This window comes from Protopterus annectens, chromosome 14.part0 (assembly GCF_019279795.1).
Source record: "Protopterus annectens isolate FY-2018-M chromosome 14.part0, PAN1.0, whole genome shotgun sequence".
NCBI lineage: Eukaryota > Metazoa > Chordata > Ceratodontiformes > Protopteridae > Protopterus > Protopterus annectens.
The window spans coordinates 1,079,910,352-1,079,932,998 of record NC_056748.1 but is presented as its reverse complement, the minus strand read 5'-3'; the positions used below and the strand labels follow the sequence as shown (position 1 = coordinate 1,079,932,998).

Sequence of the window (22,647 nt, the reverse complement as noted above, 5' to 3'; positions counted from 1 at the left end):
CAGCAAAGTTTAAGCAAGCAGAATTTCAAAAATCAATGTCAGGGATGCTAACAAAGAAAGTGGGAGATTCCCGTAACCACAGATGATCCAACAAGGCAGACTGTGCTCCTTCAGATGTTTCACATCCCACTGTGGCAACTCTATAAATCTTTCCCTAAGTCTAGGTCTTTATTTACCTCAGTGGCTTCAGATAACCTTAGAGTGAATCATTCAGAAAGGGTACAATTGGCAGCAGGAGTCCCTGCCTCCTTTTCAGGGGATTCTTCCTCATCTGCCAAACCAGACATTCCTACTTTCTCCAGTCTTGCATTGCATGCTATTACTAGGGGTCACCCAGTTAGTCCCTTCTGAACAGACGGGGAAAATATTTTATTCAGAAATCTTTCCAGTGCCAAAGAAAGAAAAAGGTATTTGGAGAGCAGTTTCTACATCTTTCTTTTCTGAATCTTCACCTTAAATTTCCAAAGCTCAAGATTCTTAACCCTCAGTTTCTGTTACCCTTATTCCACTTCAATGTCCGAGCAACTTTAGATGTAAAAGATGCCCATTATCACATTGCAGTCTTCAAAGATTTCAAATTTCAGAAGTCAGGCATCTTTTAAGATTTTCTGTGCCTGACTTATATTTTCATTTTCCCTTGTGGGTTATTTACAGAATCTTGCTCCAGTTATTACCTCTACGTGTTACAGCACATTCACATTTTTACATATTTAGATGATTATCTCATTTTTGCAGACTCATTTTCAAAATGTAAGGAATTTTTCACTTGGGTAAACAGTTCCCTTCTCAGTCTAGTATTCTAGCTGAATTTACAGAAATCCTCTATCATTCCTTCTTTCATCATTGTTAGTGTTTCTGGGATGCGTTCTGGATAATTATTTATTGATTTATTAGCATCTGTTGACCGGGAAGGTCCACTGGGTCAAAGACCCATTTTCAGTGGAGGCCCGGGGAGAAAAGCTCCTCAGAGTATTACAATAAGAGATAAGTGTTGCAAAAAGAGATAAAGTTTAACATAAGATTTAAAAGTATTACAAATATAATAGTAATAATATATTTTTCAGTTTACAAATGTATAGGCTTACATTGATAATGCATTAGGAAAACATTACATAGGTTTGGATGTTACGACAGGAAACACCTGGATTTTGATACAGTAAATGTATTTGCAGACAGTGTAGTTTACACTATTTTTGTGATTAGATAGTGTACTTAACATATACCAGTCTAAGAGTCTGTGTTGTGTGTGTTGTGTAAGGAGGTTTGCTTCTAAGGCATGAGCAGGAAGGATTATTTAGATAATGAGATTTTAGGGCGTCTTTGATTTTTTTTTGGATGGTCAGTTTGTGTTAATTCGAATGGTAACATATTCCATAGTTTGGCGACTGAATGGGAGGACAGACATTGTCTGGCTCTTCTGTTGGGTTTTGTAACAGAAACCATGTGCTTGCAGGAAGATCTTAGTGTTCTTATGGGGGTGTACGTTTGTAGGATTGAACCAAGAGCTGGGCATTGGTTAGGTTTACTGATTAGCTTGTGGGCTAAAGTTAGTTGGGTGTAGTGTAGATGGTGGGAAGTGGCTAAAAAACATTGGAAACATGAGCCATAAAGCATCATAGAAAATGATGAAGTCTGCACCACATGGGATCATCCATTACCAACAGTTCAAAAGATAGATGCTAGAAAACCAGATATAGTGGGCCATGAATAGAAGATAAAAGTAGCATTGATCATTGAAATCCCTGTTTGTGCACTGATCAGAGGGAATTGGAACATTTTGACTAGTGATGTAAGTTTGAAGGGTATGCTAGGTGATAAACCGGTTTTTAGATATAAAAGAAATAAAAACTTGAAAGATTTACTTTGTAGGGATAAGACAAAGACCAGTATGGATAATCTGGCCATCACTAAACAGGGCACTTTTCCATGTGGGCTATGCAAGGCGTGTGCTTATGTAGATAGTAGGGGTGTTTTTGTACATCCAGTGACTGGAAGATTGTTTGATTTGAAAGGGAGAGCAACTTGTAGAACCACTGATGTGGTTTATTTGGCTGAGTGTCAATCCTGCACAAGTTTTTATGTGGGCAAGACCAACTGTATGTTTAAAGTTAGGGTCTTGCAGCACCTCTCTTCGATTAGAAATGGAGACACACGCAATGCATTATATAGACACTTGGTAGCTCATCCTACACATAGCTTCAAGTTTAAAGTGATAGTGAATGTGAAGTTGAACAAAAGAGGGGGAGACATTAAACAGTTAACAGAGCTAGCTGAATCTAAATGGATAATTGAGTTAATGGCACACAGGAGTCCTGGGCTTAATGAAGTCATTCCTATGAGACCCGCCCTTAAGAACAGGCGGGTTTTTTACTGATTTTTACTGATTTTCTATTGGTTTGTATTTGTTTTAAAATGTTTGGTTTTGGGAGATGCTTTATCTGATGAAGGGCAAAGGCCCAAAAGCGCTCAATAACCCAGAATGTGAGCATACTTTTACTTTTTTAGTTTTGCAGCTTGTTCATGATGATGTGAGACTTCGTGACATTAGAAATGGAACAGAAGAGACAGAAATGAGATGGATAATAAACTTGCAGTCAGATAGATGTCACAGTATAAATGAAACTGTCTCTTTAAGACCTAATCTAAAATCATGTGATTTATTCAAATGATTTTAGGGATTGCTTTGTAAATCAATGACTATTGTTAACTTGTGTTTCTTTTATTCATGGTCTAAAGAAGCATCCACATAGGATGTGAAAGCGCTTACCTTTTATCTCTTGTTATATTAAAAGAAATTTTACATTTTAACGGATGTTCCAGTCTTCTTTACTGTGACTTCTTTTGATTTTATTGTGAAGATGCCTACATTTCCATCACTGGTTTTTAGTTTTGTGTGTTTGAATCTATGAAATTGTGTTGTTGCAATATTTTGATAAATACATCACCCATTGTTGTGCCTCTGTGCTCAGCATGTGGCTAAAAACGATCTTGGGACCAACCAATCTACCTGGTTAGGAGCTAATAAATAAAATCAGCTTTAAAAGCTGAAAAGAACAAATCAGAAGTCTGTAAACTAAGTTTTTAAACACCTGAAGAGGTCATGGATCAAATAAGGAGTGGAAAGGCAGAATAGGTAAAGTTAGCTTAGGGAATTAACTCCATATGGGTTCCTCAATGGGTTCTTTATCAGGATGAGAACTGACATGAATTTCTTCAAAATCAAAAATGTTTTCACTCACATCATCATTATTAAGGTCCTTGCGAAGCCCACAGGGTTGGAGATGGGGCCCTTTTCTTTCATTTTAAGACTTTCTTAGTTTATTATGTAAAGACGTCTGAGAGAACAATGATGGAATTGTTTCATAAAATACCATTTACCCATCATAGCCAGTTTCAAATGACAAACCTGATTCTCATGTTTCTAGCCTCATTTCACTTATATAAGAAAAACAACTCTTATTACACTTGAAACATTTCTGAGAGAGATAGAATGTGGGTTCATTCCTGTAGTTAAAGTGTCAGTGTACACAGCTCATAGTGACACGATCCAGATAACAGATTTTGTCCCATCTTTTAATGTTGGTCTCCACAGGCATTTCATGTCACTTTGTCACAGCTTCACTCTGTGTTGTCAATACTGCGTGTCTTTTTTTTCATAGTAGTGTATGTCCCTTCTCTTTTGCTATAATGCAAAATGCCACAGCTATAGGCGAGAACTCCCTCAGCCCCATCATACAGATGTATTCAAAAAAGTACAGCCTGGGCTTTTCAGAGGAGTACTTATTACCACTGAATATGCTGTAGTGATGGTCTGTCTGAGCAAATGCAAATAACAATGTGACTTCTGCAGTCAGATAAATATTGTATCTAATGCTCTCAATTTTCATTCAATCTTCAACAAGTGGGTTCAGATCCCACTTGGCCACTTTTTAGAGCTCATGAATACTAGAAAGCTCTCAGGGTCTTTCCTTACCTATACTTCTCTAGTTCGCTAACATACCTCAAATCTCATTTGCCACCTTTGAGTACAGATGTGGTCGCTATTAGCTGTCCAGCTTTAATGTTGTTCTTTGTGAGTAAAGTAGGATATTTACATTGTATCATCTTCCTATTTATTCTCTATAATATATTCCTCCCTTATCCTTCCTACAATTATCAGTGTAATTTAGCTTACCATTGTTCGTAATCTTTTCTTTCTTTCATTTGTAAACTTTACCCTTGGCGTAACTTCTTCAATTACCATTTTTGGCAGTTTTTCACTTTTCTCTCTTTTTCCTTTCTGTTATCAGGACTGTAATTTTCTCCGCTATGGCTGAAAAACCTTCAGAACCCAAAAAATGTAAAGATTGTTGGCATTAAATCCCTCTTTCAGATGCACATATTTCTTGTGTGTATTGTTTGGGCCCAGCCCATTTAAAAGAGTCGTGTGACATTTGTAAAGCTTTAATCCACAGGCCTTAGTAGACTGTAAAAATAAGCTTATTTTATAGGTTCATACATTGGTACTAGGCTATCGGGCCTGGGGCCTATGCAAGTCTAGCCATAACAATTCCCTGGATATTTCTTCCCACAATATTTACTTCCCTGGACCCCTGTCTAGCAGGGCGACTGACGTGATCCCCTGGGTGAATTTCCTATCTCCCATCCAGTTGTCAAGGTTCATTTTGAAGAGGGCCAAGGAGGCGCTCTGCTTAACATGTATGGGCAGTCTATTCCAGAGTCTGGGGAGGCTCTGGGTCAGGAACCTATCCCACCAGCATGTTTTGTTCATTGTGATGACAAGGTTTAGATCCCTGGAGTGTGTGGTTTATTATTGACTTATTTTTCTGAGTCTTTATCTGGAGCTCAAACCTCCAAGAAATGAGAGAAGAAGTAATCCAGCAACCTTCCATCATACCCTTCTGGATCCTGCAATTCTTGGGTCTGACTGCTTCTGATAACCAATTTACATCAGTGGATCTGACACACCCAGAGCAAAATAAGCTTCCTAGGACCCGGTAAGCGTCATCTCTAGATCCTTTTTCTTCCTAGAGAGACCCCATCATTTTAGGTCCCCTTCAGTGGGCTGTTCTTCTTGTTCTTTCAGGAGTCTGACAGTAGCAGATGTGGATAGAATGATGAGGGTATTGCTCTTGGCACAAATTCAGATGAGAGTTTTCCTGGCTCATACCCAGTCTTGTCCGGAGACCTTTACTAGTTCTACTCCACCTGTTTTGGCTCTTTCTCCAGTGTGCTTTTTGGCTTCAGAGCTGTTGGATCCAAGACTTCTGGAACCATCAGTGTCATATCCAAAGATTATCGTACCTTCTGTTCTGATACCTTCTCTGAGTGGACTGGCTCTGAGTGCATCAGAACCAGATGACTCTTGGAGCTGTAGTGCAGTTGCTGGATCCAAGGTGTTGGAGTTGACTCCGAAGTTGTTGGAGCTGTCTTTGCCCCTTGGAGCTTCGGCTTTGGACAGCTTGGCTCTGATCTCTGCCTCGGGTGGGATGCATTCGAGTCAGGGGGATCCGATGGTCCAGAAGCATTTCTTAGTAGCACTGTTGGCCTTCTTCTTCCCAGGGCCATCTGCCTTTGTGGTAGTTGAGAGAGTGTTCTCTACTTCTAGGAGTAGGACCCCCACCCCCCCCAAGATCCCTCTACCCAATCTCATATTGGAAATTTACTGTCGGAGTTGGTGTATTTATTTAGCAGGGGGTGTGGGGGGGTGTAAAAACATAATTTTTTTTTATTTCATTTTCAATCTTATGGTCTCAGCCATTTGAAGGTTGAAGTTTTGAAACTTTGAGCTTCTGAAGTAGATCTATATATATATATATATATATATATATATATATATATATATATATATATATATAGGTTAACTACAAGTTGTTGAACTAGAAAAACTGACAACGCAGTTGCTTGAAATACAGTTGATAAGATGTGCCGACAGTGTTTCTGTGCCAGATCATGGTACAATGTGAATTGAGGAATTTGCCATTTCCCCTCTGTAGTGCAGTCTCGAAGTTTGTGTATATAATTAACAAGGAGTGTAGCTCCCGACATGAAGAGTGTAAGCCTCCCCTGCAAAAACAAAGGTTTGTTGTTTTGCTTAATTTTTTTGTAATTTGGCTGCTGATTGATAAGTTGTGCTCAATCAGTTTCCATCCAATGGACTGTAGTTTTTACAAACTGTTGGACTTTCATGTAGAGAGAGAGATGTACACATGTTCACACAGACAGACTCACACACAGTCATGTCATCTGATTGGGAAGTTTGCTGTCCCCCAGCATTTAAACCGAATTACACTTGTGCACCTTTGGACACCTTTAGTAATTACAGGCAATATTATTGTGGTCTGATCATTGCCAAAACAATTTTTGATTATCTAAATTATAGGTGCTAGGCATAATTATGTGTCAGAACTGTATACCAGAAATTAGTCCAACAATAAAACATCAAATATCTGCTAAGGTGAGAACTTCCCACTGCTACACTTTTTTTTCTCCCACACCACCTTTCTGTCTGTTTGGAAGAGCTTTTCTGGGGTTAGGTTCGTTTTAAAAGTATCTGCTTTCTAAAGCCTAGAACTGACACTGCTGTTTGCATGTTTGCCAGTCAGTTGTACCCAGATGGCTGCCCTTTGTAGATCTGACATTTTGTCTCATTCCCTCTCTCTTTGAGAATTAAAGGACCAAAGCTGTTGGCTTTGCATAGGTCATGGATGGGTCTACTGTTGTTTGCTGCTTGATATATCCAGCTCTTATTTGGTTCGCATCCGAGGTATGGCATTTAACTGGTACATGAAAGTGCCATATTGGTAATACTACCCCTTTCTTTGCAGTCACAAAGAAAGTGTACTACAACCCCTGTATAGAGTGTGCTACACTTTCCATTTTCCAGTATGACCTGCAAGTTCTACTCTCCTCCATTTTTATGTGTTCATAGTTTTTTATTCATGTTCCATGTTATAGAAGGATACATTTTTTCTTGGTCTCTTCTCCTAGTTCTTATATGAAACAGTCATGAGTTTCTCTGTACCAAGTTTCTGTGACTGTTGTAACTGCACTACAGTAAGTACTTTCAAAATCCAACTTTAGAAAACTTCTGCATACAGTGTCGACATTGAACTTTAGAAAGCTTCTGCATAGTGTCGACATTGAACTTTAGAAAGCTTCTGCATAGTGTCGACATTAAACGTTAGAAAGCTTCTGCAAACAGTGTCAACATTGAACTTTAGAAAGCTTCTCCATACAGTGTCGACATTGAACTTTAGAAAGCTTCTGCATACAGTGCCGACAGTGAACGTTAGAAAGCTTCTGCATACAGTGCCGACAGTGAACTTTAGAAAGCTTCTGCATACAGTGTCGACATTGAACTTTAGAAAGCTTCTGCATACAGTGTCGACATTAAACGTTAGAAAGCTTCTGCAAACAGTGTCAACATTGAACTTTAGAAAGCTTCTGCATACAGTGTCGACATTGAACTTTAGAAAGCTTATGCATACAGTGCCGACATTGAACTTTAGAAAGCTTATGCATACAGTGCCGACATTGAACTTTAGAAAGCTTCTGCATACAGTGCCGACAGTGAACTTTAGAAAGCTTCTGCATACAGTGCCGACAGTGAACTTTAGAAAGCTTCTGCATACAGTGTCGACATTGAACTTTAGAAAGCTTCTGCATACAGTGTCGACATTAAACGTTAGAAAGCTTCTGCATACAGTGTCGACATTGAACTTTAGAAAGCTTCTGCATACAGTGCCGACATTAAACGTTAGAAAGCTTCTGCATACAGTGCCGACATTGAACTTTAGAAAGCTTCTGCATACAGTGCCGACATTGAACTTTAGAAAGCTTCTGCATACAGTGCCGACATTAAACGTTAGAAAGCTTCTGCAAACAGTGTCGACATTGAATTTTAGAAAGCTTCTGCATACAGTGCCGACACTGAATTTTAGAAAGCTTCTGCATACAGTGTCGACAGTGAACTTTAGAAAGCTTCTGCATACAGTGCCGACACTGAATTTTAGAAAGCTTCTGCATACAGTGTTGACATTAAACGTTAGAAAGCTTTTGCATACAGTGTCGACATTGAACTTTAGAAAGCTTCTGCATACAGTGTCAAAATTAAATGTTAGAAAGCTTCTGCATACAGTGTCGACATTAAACGTTAGAAAGGTTCTGCATACAGTGTCGACATTAAACGTTAGAAAGGTTCTGCATACAGTGCCGACATTGGTACTCTTTTTTCTTGTATTTTTCTTTTCCTTTACTATGTTTTACCTTATCTGTTTATACATTATCATTATTTCCACCACTATCCTCCTAGGTTTAACTTGTCTAACTAAATAACTCTCGTTCCCCCCCCCCCTCCACCTTAGCTTTTATAATTGTTTGTTATAGTTACTTAAACTGCAAAGTTTGATCCTGGTACCAGTTCAGGACAGGTACAGACAGTCAAAGGTATGTATTCTTGTAGAGTTTCCATTAAAACCAACATCCTGAGCTCCACAGTAGTTCAACCCCCTTCTGTCCCCACAGTGCACCTCATTATTAACCATTTAGAGAAAATGGCATCTTTGAGATAGTTGCCATAGTATGGAAAACTTTCAAAGCCTTCCTCCAGGTTTCTCAGACTCCTCCTGCCCTGCCCTGATTTCCTTTTCAGGCTGAGTCTAGTGATAGATTGCAGTAACAATCCACAACTACAGTAGTACTTAAAGTGCAAAGTGCGAACATGACAGCATGGTTCAACAGCTGTTTTTGGTTCTGTCTTTGATCCAGCATGTTTACGCACACCAGTAACTGAAACAGCATGTTTACGCACACTAGTAACTGAAACAGCATGTTTACGCACACTAGTAACTGAAACAGCATGTTTACTCACACTAGTAATTGAAACAACATTTACTCACACCAGTAACTGAAACAGCATGTTTACATACACCAGTAACCGAAACCGCATGTTTACGCACACCAGTAACCGAAACAGCATGTTTATTCACACCAGTAACTGAAACAGCATGGTCACGCACACCAGTAACTGAAACAGCATGTTTACGCACACCAGTAACTTAAACAGCATGTTTACTCACACCAGTAACTGAAACAGCATGTTTATGTACACCAGTAACTGAAACATCATGTTTACACACACCAGTCAATGAAACAGCATGGTCACACACACCAGTAACTGAAACAGCATGTTTACTCACACCAGTAACTGAAACAGCATGTTTACTCACACCAGTAACTGAAACAGCATGTTTACTCACACCAGTAACTGAAACAGCATGTTTACTCACACAAGTAACTGAAACAGCATGTTTATGCACACCAGTAACTGAAACATCATGTTAATGCACACCAGTAATTGAAACAAGTGTTCAGTATTGTTGCTGGCAGACTGGATGATGATATTGTCATTAAACATGTCACATATTAAACCCAAAAATGTTAATTTTTTTTTTATGAACCCCAGTGATGGAGCACGCAGTCTCCATGCATACCTCTAACATGCTGTGTTTAGCTCAAAGCAGTTGGGTATTGCATCTTACCACCATAGGACTATCTTTATCTATTGGAGATAATAGTAGTAGGTAACTATCAATGCATCATAACCATTGGTGTTTTGCAGTTTCTACCCCCATCCCCATCCCAACCCTTTCAGTTGATAATCAGGTAACGCAGGCAGGCTGGCAGATTGAACGTTTTCAGCTATGATCCAAGTCATAAAGTAAATGCTGTAAAATGACAATCAGTAATTTCATAAAGCGTAAAATGGATTAATTCATTGTAATGCATATAAATATTTAAGCAAACATTTTGTAAGCAGGTAAACATACACTTTTGCAGGTTATAATACAAACAATATTTTTTTGAAGATAAGTATAAGGGGGACTTCTCAAAAGGCTGGTTAATATGAATGGGGTTATTATATAAAAGGAAAGGAAAGAAATTACATTTATGTAAATTATTTTTATTTAATTTCTTACACAGAATATATTTATAGTTATACTTCTCTTATTTATTAAGACATGCTTATGTATTTTTTTAATTTATTCTGTATAGTGGAAGGTGACACCAAGAAAACTTCTAAAGAAGGCAAAGAAGCTAAGTCTAAAGAAGAAAAAAAGAAGACCAAAGGGGTAAATTAATTTATTCTTTTTCTAAACATAGTTGTAATTCCTTCTATCCATTGCCTACCAACGCTTCCTTTTTCACCTGTCCTGTTCATCACTCTTGCAAAACATGTGCATGGATCAAATAGTTCCTAACCTGGACGTAATGTTGAATATGAATACATGACATAGTATTGTAGAATATCTAGTCTTACTGCACATTTATGCATATAACTGCATGTCAGGATCATGTGAGGGAGATATGAAAGGGTCATTCTTAATTGGAAGGATGAGAGTCCATACGTAATAACGTTGTAGAGATTGACTACTCCTTAAATTCCCAAAAACGTTTGTTTAAAGAGATGGTTGTGGAGCTGTGGAATGAATTACCAGAACTAGTGATGGAGGCATTCAAGAGGTCATGGGGCAAGCAGAAGTTAAGGGAGTAAGTAGAGATAGAGAGGACGTAGGAGGTCAAGGCATTTAAAAGGGGAGACTATGCAGACTCTGTCTCCTCCTGCTGTCAAGCAAATATAATGTAATGGCCTGCTATAAGTTTGCAGTAAATTGATATTTTCTGTCAAGCTATGTTTCCTGGTGGTATTTTTATAAGGCAAAAATAACAGACAAAACTATTGCTGATAAATTCTGTGTATGTGTGAAAAAGTATTTTCTGAGATGCCATCAAAAAAAATGGTGAGTGAAACAGAAAAATGAAAGACGGCAGTCAAGTGCATATACTGATATAAATGTGGTAACACATTAACAAGAAGAAGAATGTCTCAGACATGTTTGTGGTTAACATATTAACAAGAAGAAGAATGTCTCAGACATGTTTGTGGTTAACATATTAACAAGAAGAAGAATGTCTCAGACATGTTTGTGGTTAACTCATTAACAAGAAGAAGAATGTCTCAGACATGTTTGTGGTTAACATATTAACAAGAAGAAGAATGTCTCAGACATGTTTGTGGTTAACACATTAACAAGAAGAAGAATGTCTCAGACATGTTTATGGTTAACACATTAACAAGAAGAAGAATGTCTCAGACATGTTTGTGGTTAACACATTAACAAGAAGAAGAATGTCTCAGACATGTTTGTGGTTAACACATTAACAAGAAGAAGAATGTCTCAGACATGTTTGTGGTTAACATATTAACAAGAAGAAGAATGTCTCAGACATGTTTGTGGTTAACACATTAACAAGAAGAATGTCTCAGACATGTTTGTGGTTAACACATTAACAAGAAGAATGTCAGACATGTTTGTGGTTAACACATTAACAAGAAGAAGAATGTCTCAGACATGTTTGTGGTTAACATATTAGCAAGAAGAAGAATGTCTCAGACATGTTTGTGGTTAACATATTACCAAGAAGAAAATGTCTCAGACATGTTTGTGGTTAACATATTACCAAGAAGAAGAATGTCTCAGACATGTTTGTGGTTAACACATTAACAAGAAGAAGAATGTCTCCGACATGTTTGTGGTTAACACATTAACAAGAAGAAGAATGTCTCAGACATGTTTGTAGTTAACACATTAACAAGAAGAAGAATGTCTCAGACATGTTTGTGGTTAACACATTAACAAGAAGAAGAATGTCTCTGACATGTTTGTGGTTAACACATTAACAAGAAGAAGAATGTCTCAGACATGTTTGTGGTTAACATATTGCCAAGAAGAAGAATGTCTCAGACATGTTTGTGGTTAACACATTAACAAGAAGAAGAATGTCTCCGACATGTTTGTGGTTAACACATTAACAAGAAGAAGAATGTCTCAGACATGTTTGTGGTTAACATATTAACAAGAAGAAGAATGTCTCAGACATGTTTGTGGTTAACATATTAACAAGAAGAAGAATGTCTCAGACATGTTTGTGGGTAACACATTAACAAGAAGAATAATGTCTCACACATGTTTGTGGTTAACACATTAATAAGAAGAAGAATGTCTCAGACATGTTTGTGGTTAACACATTAACAAGAAGAAGAATGTCTCAGACATGTTTGTGGTTAACATATTAACAACAAGAAGAATGTCTCAGACATGTTTGTGGTTAACATATTAACAAGAAGAAGAATGTCTCAGACATGTTTGTGGGTAACATATTAACAAGAAGAAGAATGTCTCAGACATGTTTGTGGGTAACACATTAACAAAAAGAATGTCTCAGACATGTTTGTGGGTAACACATTAACAAGAAGAAGAATGTCTCAGACATGTTTGTGGGTAACACATTAACAAGAAGAAGAATGTCTCAGACATGTTTGTGGTTAACACATTAACAAGAAGAATGTCAGACATGTTTGTGGTTAACACATTAACAAGAAGAAGAATGTCTCAGACATGTTTGTGGTTAACATATTAGCAAGAAGAAGAATGTCTCAGACATGTTTGTGGTTAACATATTACCAAGAAGAAGAATGTCTCAGACATGTTTGTGGTTAACATATTACCAAGAAGAAGAATGTCTCAGACATGTTTGTGGTTAACATATTACCAAGAAGAAGAATGTCCAGTATTATTGACTGGATTCTTACTAATAGGAATCCAAATAACTATACCACAGGGACCCTTCCCAATGACCTTAGTGACCACCTTGCTACCTTTATTATAAAACACAAATGTTCAAACAAGACTCCCCCCATAACTAGATTAGTAAGGAATAGCAAAAATTTTGTCCCTGACAAATTCCTAGCTGATCTCAAAGCTTGTAACTGGCACATCCTAAAAACCCTATCCTTAGATGAAAGTGTTTCATACTTTAATAACACTTTCCTTAAGATACTCAATTCCCATGCTCCTAAATGACTTATGCGAACTAAGCAATGTATAGCACCCTGGCTAACACAAGAAACTAAATCCAAAATTAGAATCAGAGACCAGGCCTGGAATAAGTGGAGAACCACAAAAACCCCCCTAGACCGCATCAAGTTCCTCCAACTAAGAAATTCAACCAAAGTAGCCGTTAAATCTAATAAAAAACAATATTTTTGTCACCTCCAAGACAAACATCAGCATAATCCCAAAAAATTCTGGGCTGGTTTTAACCGCTTACTTCATCCTGGTAAGTCTACTACCCCCACCCCTGACAAACTCATGGACAATGACCCAACAGAAATAGCCAACTCCTTTAATTCTTTTTTCACTGAGACCATCCAGTCCCTTGCCAGCAAGCTTCCCACGCCTCCTTCAGTGGCAACCCCAATTATTAATACAACCCAAACGGCCTTTAACCTACAACCCATCTCCACCTCCTTCATTCGTACCCTCTTGAAAAAATTGAAACCAACCACGCTCGCAGCTGATCAGCTCCCTGCCAAATACCTACAAATAGCATCTGATCCCATAGCCTACCCTGTATCAATCTTGATCAACCGGACCATTTCTGAAGCATCCATTCCCTCTATCTGGAAAATCTCTTACATCATCCCCCTCCACAAAGGAGGACCCTCCACAGAAACCTCCAACTATAGGCCCATAGCCATACTGTCTCCCTTAGCCAAAATTATGGAACGCTGTGTCCATAAACAACTCATTTCCTACCTCATAAATCACAACCTCCTATCAAATACCCAACATGGCTTCCGCCCCCATCACAGCACAACCACAGCTCTTCTCTCCTTTGTAGACTCAGTCAACCACAATCGCAATAATAAACTAATATCCTCTGCGCTCTTTCTAGACCTGTCGAAAGCCTTGATATGGTCAACCACCAACTTCTGCTTCAGGCACTGGAAACATTACATCTTAGTAAACTAACCATAAGTTGGTTTAATGCCTATCTCTCTAGTAGAAAACAGGCAGTCCAGTGGCAAAACAGCCTATCAGACCTACTCCCTACTAATATTGGTGTTCCCCAAGGATCTATCCTTGGTCCCCTTCTTTCTCCATTTTCATAAATGGCCTACACTCAATTATTCCCAAAGCCACCTGTATTCAATATGCAGATGACTCCACCCTGATCTGCTCTGATGAATCTCTCACCAAACTCCAAGCTACAACCCAAAACTGCTTCTCTGCTGTAGAAAAATGGTTCTGAACTTAAACTCTTACTTAACCCTGCCAAAACCAAATTACTTCTCTTTTTCCCCACCTCAGTGACTGCTCAAACTATAGAACCCTTCAACACCAGCAATTCTACTTTCCATGTGTCCTCCAACAATGGGACCATTATCTACCCCGTACTCAATACCAAACTACTAGGGGTGACCATTGATCATAAACTTAAATTTGATATGCATATAAACTTAACTGTTAAATCGGTTAACAGAAAACTTGGTTCGATGTATAGAATAAAGGCCTTTCTAACTCCGTACACCAAACTGACTATTGCCCGTACCCACCTCCTCTCCACTCTCCTTTATGCCTCCCCGATATTCTCCTTCCTAAACAAGAAAGAACTTAATAAACTAACAACTACCTATAATCACATAGCCAGATTCATAACAGGAACGCCCTATCGCACTCATCACTGCCTAAATTTAAGGTCTCTCGAATGGCTGGAACTCCCCAATTTACTCAAATTCAACCAACTAACTGAGGCGTTTAAAATTATTAACTATCCAAGTAAAACTCCCTCACTGTACAAAATACTTACCCCGTACTCTAACCTTAACTCCCTCAGGTCTTCCAAAAGTCTACAAGTAAGGACCATTAAATCCAACAATGCTGGTGGTGATGCACTATATGCCAATTCCATTGGCAAATCCTGGAACGCCCTACCAAACAACCTAAGACTTATGCCATCTCAGCACCAATTTAAATTACATCTTAGAGCATACTTGAAATCCAAATGGTTATGCCCTTGCTCCAGTCCAGACTAATAAGCTATTGTCCCAGCCGCACCTAGGCTCCTACAGCCTCTGCCTAACCCAAAAACCAAAGATCACTCTATTTTAGCCCTCCTTGTCTGGCTGTTCAAATCTGTACCTCATGAAATCATTTAATAATTCTTGTTTTCTCTTATTTGGTCTGTAAGCATCAGTGTATTTATTGTACTCACTGCAGTGTATTTATTGTACTCACTTGTTATTGGTTTATAATTGTATATGTATTAACCAGTAGATTATCTTGTGTATCAACACCAATGTTTTTGTTTTGTTAATCTAACTATGACCTTGGAGCTTTTCTCCCCGGGCCTCCACTGAAAATGGACATGTATCCAGTTGGACTAGCCCGGTCAACAAATGTAAAATAAAAATAAAATAAAATAAATAAAATAAAATACATGTTTGTGGTTAACGCATTAACAAGAAGAAGAATGTCTCAGACATGTTTGTAGTTAACACATTAACAAGAAGAAGAATGTCTCAGACATGTTTGTGGTTAACACATTAACAAGAAGAAGAAGAATGTCTCAGACATGTTTGTGGTTAACACATTAACAAGAAGAAGAATGTCTCAGACATGTTTGTGGTTAACACATTAACGAGAAGAAGAATGTCTCAGACATGTTTGTGGTTAACATATTAACAACAAGAAGAATGTCTCAGACATGTTTGTAGTTAACATATTAACAACAAGAAGAATGTCTCAGACATGTTTGTGGGTAACATATTAACAAGAAGAAGAATGTCTCAGACATGTTTGTGGTTAACACATTAACAAGAAGAATAATGTCTCAGACATGTTTGTGGTTAACACATTAACAAGAAGAAGAATGTCTCAGACATGTTTGTGGTTAACACATTAACAAGAAGATGAATGTCTCAGACATGTTTGTGGTTAACACATTAACAAGAAGAAGAATGTCTCAGACGTGTGTGGTTAACACATTACCAAGAAGAAGAATGTCTCAGACATGTTTGTGGTTAATATATTAACAAGAAGAAGAATGTCTCAGACATGTTTGTGGTTAACACATTAACAAGAAGAAGAATGTCTCAGACATGTTTGTGGTTAACATATTAACAACAAGAAGAATATCTCAGACATGTTTGTGGTTAACACATTAACAAGAAGAAGAATATCTCAGACATGTTTGTGGGTAACACATTAACAAGAAGAAGAATGTCTCAGACATGTTTGTGGGTAACACATTAACAAGAAGAAGAATGTCTCAGACATGTTTGTGGGTAACACATTAACAAGAAGAAGAAGAATGTCTCAGACATGTTTGTGGTTAACACATTAACAAGAAGAAGAATGTCTCAGACATGTTTGTGGTTAACATATTAACAAGAAGAAGAATGTCTCAGACATGTTTGTGGTTAACACATTAACAAGAAGAAGAATGTCTCAGACATGTTTGTGGTTAACATATTAACAAGAAGAAGAATGTCTCAGACATGTTTGTGATTAGTAAGTAGCTAATCAGTGAGTATACAAAAAATGCAGAGCAATTTAGAATATAAATGATCTACATAAACAAGACCGTGATTTCCAATATTTAGTGCTGCTAACTGATGCATACATTGAATTAACTAAAAGCCAGGCACTATTAGCATATGCACATAAAGAGCTTGTATCAATGAAATCTGCATGCAGACAGTTTATATGAAGCAGTAACCAGAAGCTAGCTACTTGTGATACAAGGAAATTACCAAAAGAGTAGTAAATTTATACTTTGCACATACACAAGAGATGTAAAAGCGATACAAGATGAATGTTCTCGTAGTAAGAGTTTATTTAAGGTTTTATAGTAAGCGTTTTTTCACAGTAATCCTGTAGGTGAAGGACTAACTTCTGTGTTTGCTTCTTTCAGGCAATCTTATTCATTTTCATCCCTGATTGTAAACGCAAAAAACATATTCAGAAATTGTTTTAGCTTTGCAATTTATTTTCTAAATTTCCTTGAACTGCTTGATGTTAATCTTGGGATAATCACGAGGTTCAGTTATTTGCTGAATATGAAAAAAGCACAGACTATTTTATTAAATGATTTAGCACTTTTGTCTGAATATCATAATTTCTAATGCTGGTTTACTTAGCAAACAGAGGGATTCAGAAACAGGTATTTGAAAAATGTCATTGCAAAATAATTTTACATCTGATAACAGTATAGAGAGTACAGAGGACAAGGTCATCATTTAATGAGTCTTCCTGCAGCAGTTTGAATCCTATCTATTCTGCCTCTACATCTGTCAATTTTACTTCTTTTATACCATATATGCATACTGGGTACTTAAAATTAAAACGGTTATTTTTCAGCATCTACCTCCGTGCCTTTAAGGTCTGTATGACAAAACTACAACAATTAAAAAGGGTTATTTATAGCACCCTCTCCTCACCCATGCTACCCTTGCAATGGTTAGACAATGTTATATATGGTATGCATAGCTTCAGTGCTAATTAACCAGTGATAGGAGACTGCGTGTCAGGATGCATACAATTATTGTAGAGTTTGGTCTGATTATCCACCTCAGTGAAGTCTGTTTTTTGTTTGTCTGTACTAATTATATGAAGGGCACCTTTGAAGATGAAACAGTGTATTATAATTGGTAAAGTTCTCTCTCAGTTTTCCTATTCTTTCTGCATTGCTTGTATATTTTTCCACTCCTATAATTTTCCTGTGTGCACAGAGACCTCTGGCTTTACAAAACATTCAGCTGTTCCCACAGTATGGAGTTTCATGTGTATCCTGATCAGTTATGTAACAATGCAGGAATATTGTGTAGCCCTGTCTCCTTCCTTCCTTACAGCTGTTGTGCTAATAATAATGGAACCCCAAACAATAATCACCATACTTCAAGTTTCAGGTCATCTAATATTGTTCCTCTTTATTGCCCCACTGACAGCCATTTGTTCACTCTGCTTGTGTTAGTACATAGGTAAAAATAATTGTTAGAATGTTATCTGTATAATGAGTAAATTATTAACTGCCAGCAACTTGACACCATAAAACTCCACTGCCAATCATGAGCGGACAGGTGATCCACTGTGGTGACCTCTAACCGGGAAAAAGCCAAAAGAAGAAGTTATTGCAATAACACCTAACTCATCGCTGCCTCCCAAAACCCCATACCTTCCATCTGGAGTTGAAATTTCTGTGGCCAGGGAAACACCTTCACTGTTTTGGAAGTCACTAAAAGCTATGCTAACCACCAAAAAACTTTTCTTGTTAGTTTGTTAATGATTTGAGAGAGCCTGACAGAGCAAATTTAGTCACAGAATGTCATTGCAATCAGTGAAAGTGTTTATGAGACCACACTATAAATATGAATAAAACAATACAATATGAAACGACTTAGAAAATAGTGATACCATATAAGTTACCTGCTGAAGAAAACATCATTTTTGTAAACATTTGATACGTTAATGAACATGTTTGCAAGAGGATCAGTATGCATTCGTAATGTGTTATTTTTGAAGCGTTTACATTTGTAGACAACATTTAGATAATCTTTCCTTTTATCTTAGAAATACGTTTAGTGTCTTTCTAATGTTGGCAGGTAACAAATATCACCATGCATGGCAGTCTTGAAAGAAGCCTTTTTGACTCATTATAAGTCCCAAAGAATGCATTGTAAAAGAGTTGTTTTGCTCTTCTAATGTGACTACAATTTAATCACCAGTCTGTTAACAAGGAAAAGAGACAATTCACTGACAGTCCAATGGGTATTTAACACATGGTCCTAATGTGCTAACATTAGATGTTCTACTTGCTCACTATGAGACTTTAATTTCATGAATTACAGCACTATCAGAAGGAACAGATCTAGCAGAAGGAATGATTTTGTATTTTTATTTGCAAACTCACCTTATACACTGAACTTGATAAGTAAGTCCGGCTTAATTGATGATATAACACTGCTTATTCAAACTGTTTCTTTCTGAAATTGGTGCGCCTTGTTGCTGTAGGCCTGCTGAATCTAGCTTTGTTTGTATAACTTGAGGCACTGATCCAGGCCATCTTTTTTTTGGAGAAGGTTCCCCTGCACCCTAGTAAGCAGGGGTGTGCAGTTAGAACTTGTCTGATTGAAGACTGATGGAACAGGGCTCAGTTTAGAGATTATTTCTGGTTAATTGGGTGACTTGTTTAAATCAGTTTGTTTGTTTTCTATTGTTTTATTTATATATAAATCAGTTTGTTTGTTTTTTATTGTTTTATATATATATATATATATATATATATATATATATATATATATATATATATATATATATACAATATATATAACACTGGGAAACATAAAGGTCCTACCAAACACCCTAATATTGGGTGATTTCAGTTACCCAAACATTAACTGGGAGAACTACTCAAGTACTAACTCCCTTGCCCAACTTTTCCTAGAATTTATAAACTCAAACGCCCTGGTTCAACTTGTCAACACTCCCACCAGAGCTGACAACATATTGGACCTGGTCATCACCAACATGGGCGACCGGTGTTCCACACCAGAGGTCAACCCCTTGCTGGTTAGATCTGACCATAAACAAATCACTTTGGATATCCATATTCTGTCCCCACCCCTGGACAAGAAAGCCACCATGAAAAACTTTTCAAAAGCAAACTTCACGTTACTTAAGACCGAGGTGAAAAGTTTCAAAGCCCCCATGCTGAAGGAGAACACTGTCCAAGCTATAAAATCCTTTACTAATGCACTCTACAGGCAGCTACAAGAATGCATGGATTGTGCCATCCCAAGCAAAACCAAGACTCACTCCTCCAAGAAAAGAAAACCAGTCTGGTGGACCCCTGCCATAAACAATAGAAGGAGGAAATTAGTACAGAAAAGAGTAAAATCCCAAGATGGGAAGACATCCTTGATCAGTATCAGCAAGAAACTACAATCCCTCATAAAATCATCCAAGGTTAGCTGTGAAAGAAAAATTGCCACAGACTCCAAAGATAACCACAAGGCATTCTTTAGCTGTGTCAAGAATCTAAGTGGCAATGCTCAGTTCTGCTTGGAGTTAGTGTGGAATGGCACAAAATACACTGAACCGACCGATATCGCCAACTTCCTGGCAGACAGGTTCAGCGCAAACTTCACCCCACCCCCCTCTCACCCCCAAAAGGGCCCATAACCATAATAGAAGAATGTAGAGTCCCTGAAATCACAGACACTCAGGTTAAAACAGCCCTCTCCAAAGCCAAAACTCAGCATCAGTGGGGACCGGACGGTGTCCCAGGCTGCGTCCTACATGAGCTCAAAGATGAACTAACCCATCACCTAAACACATTGTTCAAACTCAGCCTCTCCATAGGCTACATACCCATAGAGTGGCTCACAGCAACGGTTATTCCGCTCCACAAAGGTGGAGTCACAACAGACCCCAGGAACTATCGCTCTATAAGCCTTACTAGCTTGGTCTGCAAGGCTATGGAATGCATTATCATGGAACTCATTAACAGAGATATTGGGAACCTCCAAACACTGGACCCTACCCAGTTTGGCTTTGTTAAGGGAAGATCATGCCTCCTAAACCTGGTGGTCTTCTTTGAAACAGTTACCAAGGCTATAGATGAGGGAAAGGTAGTACACACAGCCTACCTAGACCTCGCTAAGGCCTTTGACACCATTCCCCATTTTGGTATTATAGACAAGCTCACCAGACTGAACATAAACCCCTACATCACAAGATGGGTTGCCAACTGGCTCACGGACAGAACCCACATGGTGAGAGTTGCGGGAGCTAGGTCCGTCTCTAAACCGGTTACAAGTAGTGTTCCCCAGGGCTCAGTCCTAGGACCCCTCCTGTTTGGCATATACTTCTCAGAGGTACAGGCAAACACAGGAGGACTATGGCCGACCAAGTTTGCAGACGACTGCAAACTAGGAGCTATAATTGACTCTCTAGCTGACACAGACATCCTCCAAAAGGGTCTCACTGAGACGGATACCTGGTGTCAAAATCATGGCCTCAAGCTAAATGCCAAAAAGTGCATAGTCATCCTCTTTGGAAAAAACAAAGTACCCACAAACTACCACATAGGTGGTAGTCCCCTAAATACGGAAGACGTAATAAGGGATCTGAAGACCCAAGTAGATAGTAATCCCACCTTTGATAAGCACATTGCCAAAGTGGTTAGAAAATCCTTCTACGTCGCCCACCTAATCACAAAAGGGTTCACATCCAGATCAAAAGAGGTCATTGTGCCCCTCTCTCATCACTCATCAGACCCATCTTAGAGTGCATTTGAGATGCACCTTACAAGACACCTGCAACAGCTGGAAGGACTACAGAAGTACCTCACCAAGAAGATCAATGGCCTCAAGCAGATGCCCTATGCAGCTCGACTGAAGAAACTCCAGCTGTACTCGGTTGCATACCGCCTACTCAGAAGTGAACTCTGCCTGACATACAAGGCCATGTCCAACCCAGAATTGATGGACATGCTCTACCTAAAGAAAACCTTATTCCCTCAAGCCACACGCTGTAAGGATCTAAACCTCACCACAACAATAAATAGGACATGCTGGAGGAATGATTCCTGTTCCAGAGACTTCCCATGCTTTGAAGCAAGATCCCAGTCTACATTAGGCAGAGCTTCTCGCTAACACTCTTCAAAAGAAACCTTGACGAGTGGATGAGAAACAGAAAGTTTACCTCGGGGATCACTTCAGTGGCTCTGCTGGACAGAGGCACAGGGAACTAATCTAAGGGGATGGCGAAAGCCAAGACATTCTGGCTAGGCTTATAAATGCCTTCAGGCAGATGACCTAGTACCCACCTATAAACCTATGAACCTATGGTGACTATGTTGAACATCTGAGACTGGACTCTACTAATGACAAAACAGTTATGTTTAAAGGTAAAAACTGGAAAACAAACATACATTTTTATCTTGTCATGACGTTCTATGCAGCCCAGACCTAACAGCAGTCACAGTAATGACTTATGACTAATTTTATTTTTTTTCTAACCATGACAGAAAACATGAAGCAGTTTTCTTTTCTTTGAAAGCTTTCTGCCCATAATGCACTTTGAAGGTGTGAAGACTGGTAGAGAAGGGGTGAAGGCTGCCAGCCTAGTCAAATAGAATTTGATACATAATTCTGACATTTTTAAATATGAATGTAAAATACAGGCTTGTGTCTTAAATGTAAATAAATGCTGTTTCAACAGTGTGGCAACATTGCCATCAGCTGTAAGGAAAACTAAGTCAAGCATTTGTTTTTGGTCCTTTAAAATTAAAATTACTTTATGTCCATTCCTTTGAAATTAGAATTTGGTGTTGATGAGTCTGGAGTAAGCATCCTGCCTATTGTTTTAGGGCTAAAGTTAATGACCAGAATTTACATGTGGAATGTCCTTTATTGCTCTAAGTGTAAAAGAATATAAATACAGTTAATGTCTAGCCTGGGAGCTCCAGGAAGGGTGTAAACAAATGATGTAATGTTTTAGCAGAACTGCAGTTTCAATTTAAACAGTGAGAACCAGAAATTATTGAGCATTTTTTTCTTGATATCCAAACTCAGCACTTCCTGTTGTCTTAAGTAAGTTATGTCATAGGTGCGTTTTCTTGTAGAAATAGCTAGGACTATAAAGGTTAGACTAAATGTTTTTCTGTTATGTCAAAACTGTACTACTGATTTATTTTAAGTTTCTATGTGATCTCTGAACTCTTGAATAGCACTGTGGT

At 38.2% G+C, this 22,647-nt stretch overlaps 1 protein-coding gene across 1 annotated transcript in view; it reads left to right on the top strand.

The window, feature by feature from the left end:
* Positions 1–22,647, top strand: part of CFAP46 (cilia and flagella associated protein 46) — a 3,596,153-nt gene that overhangs the window by 3,038,239 nt on the left and 535,267 nt on the right. The window contains exon 54 of the mRNA XM_044056880.1: positions 10,057–10,133. Within this exon, the coding sequence (XP_043912815.1) occupies positions 10,057–10,133 (77 nt within the window). The remainder of the gene's footprint in view (positions 1–10,056; positions 10,134–22,647) is intronic.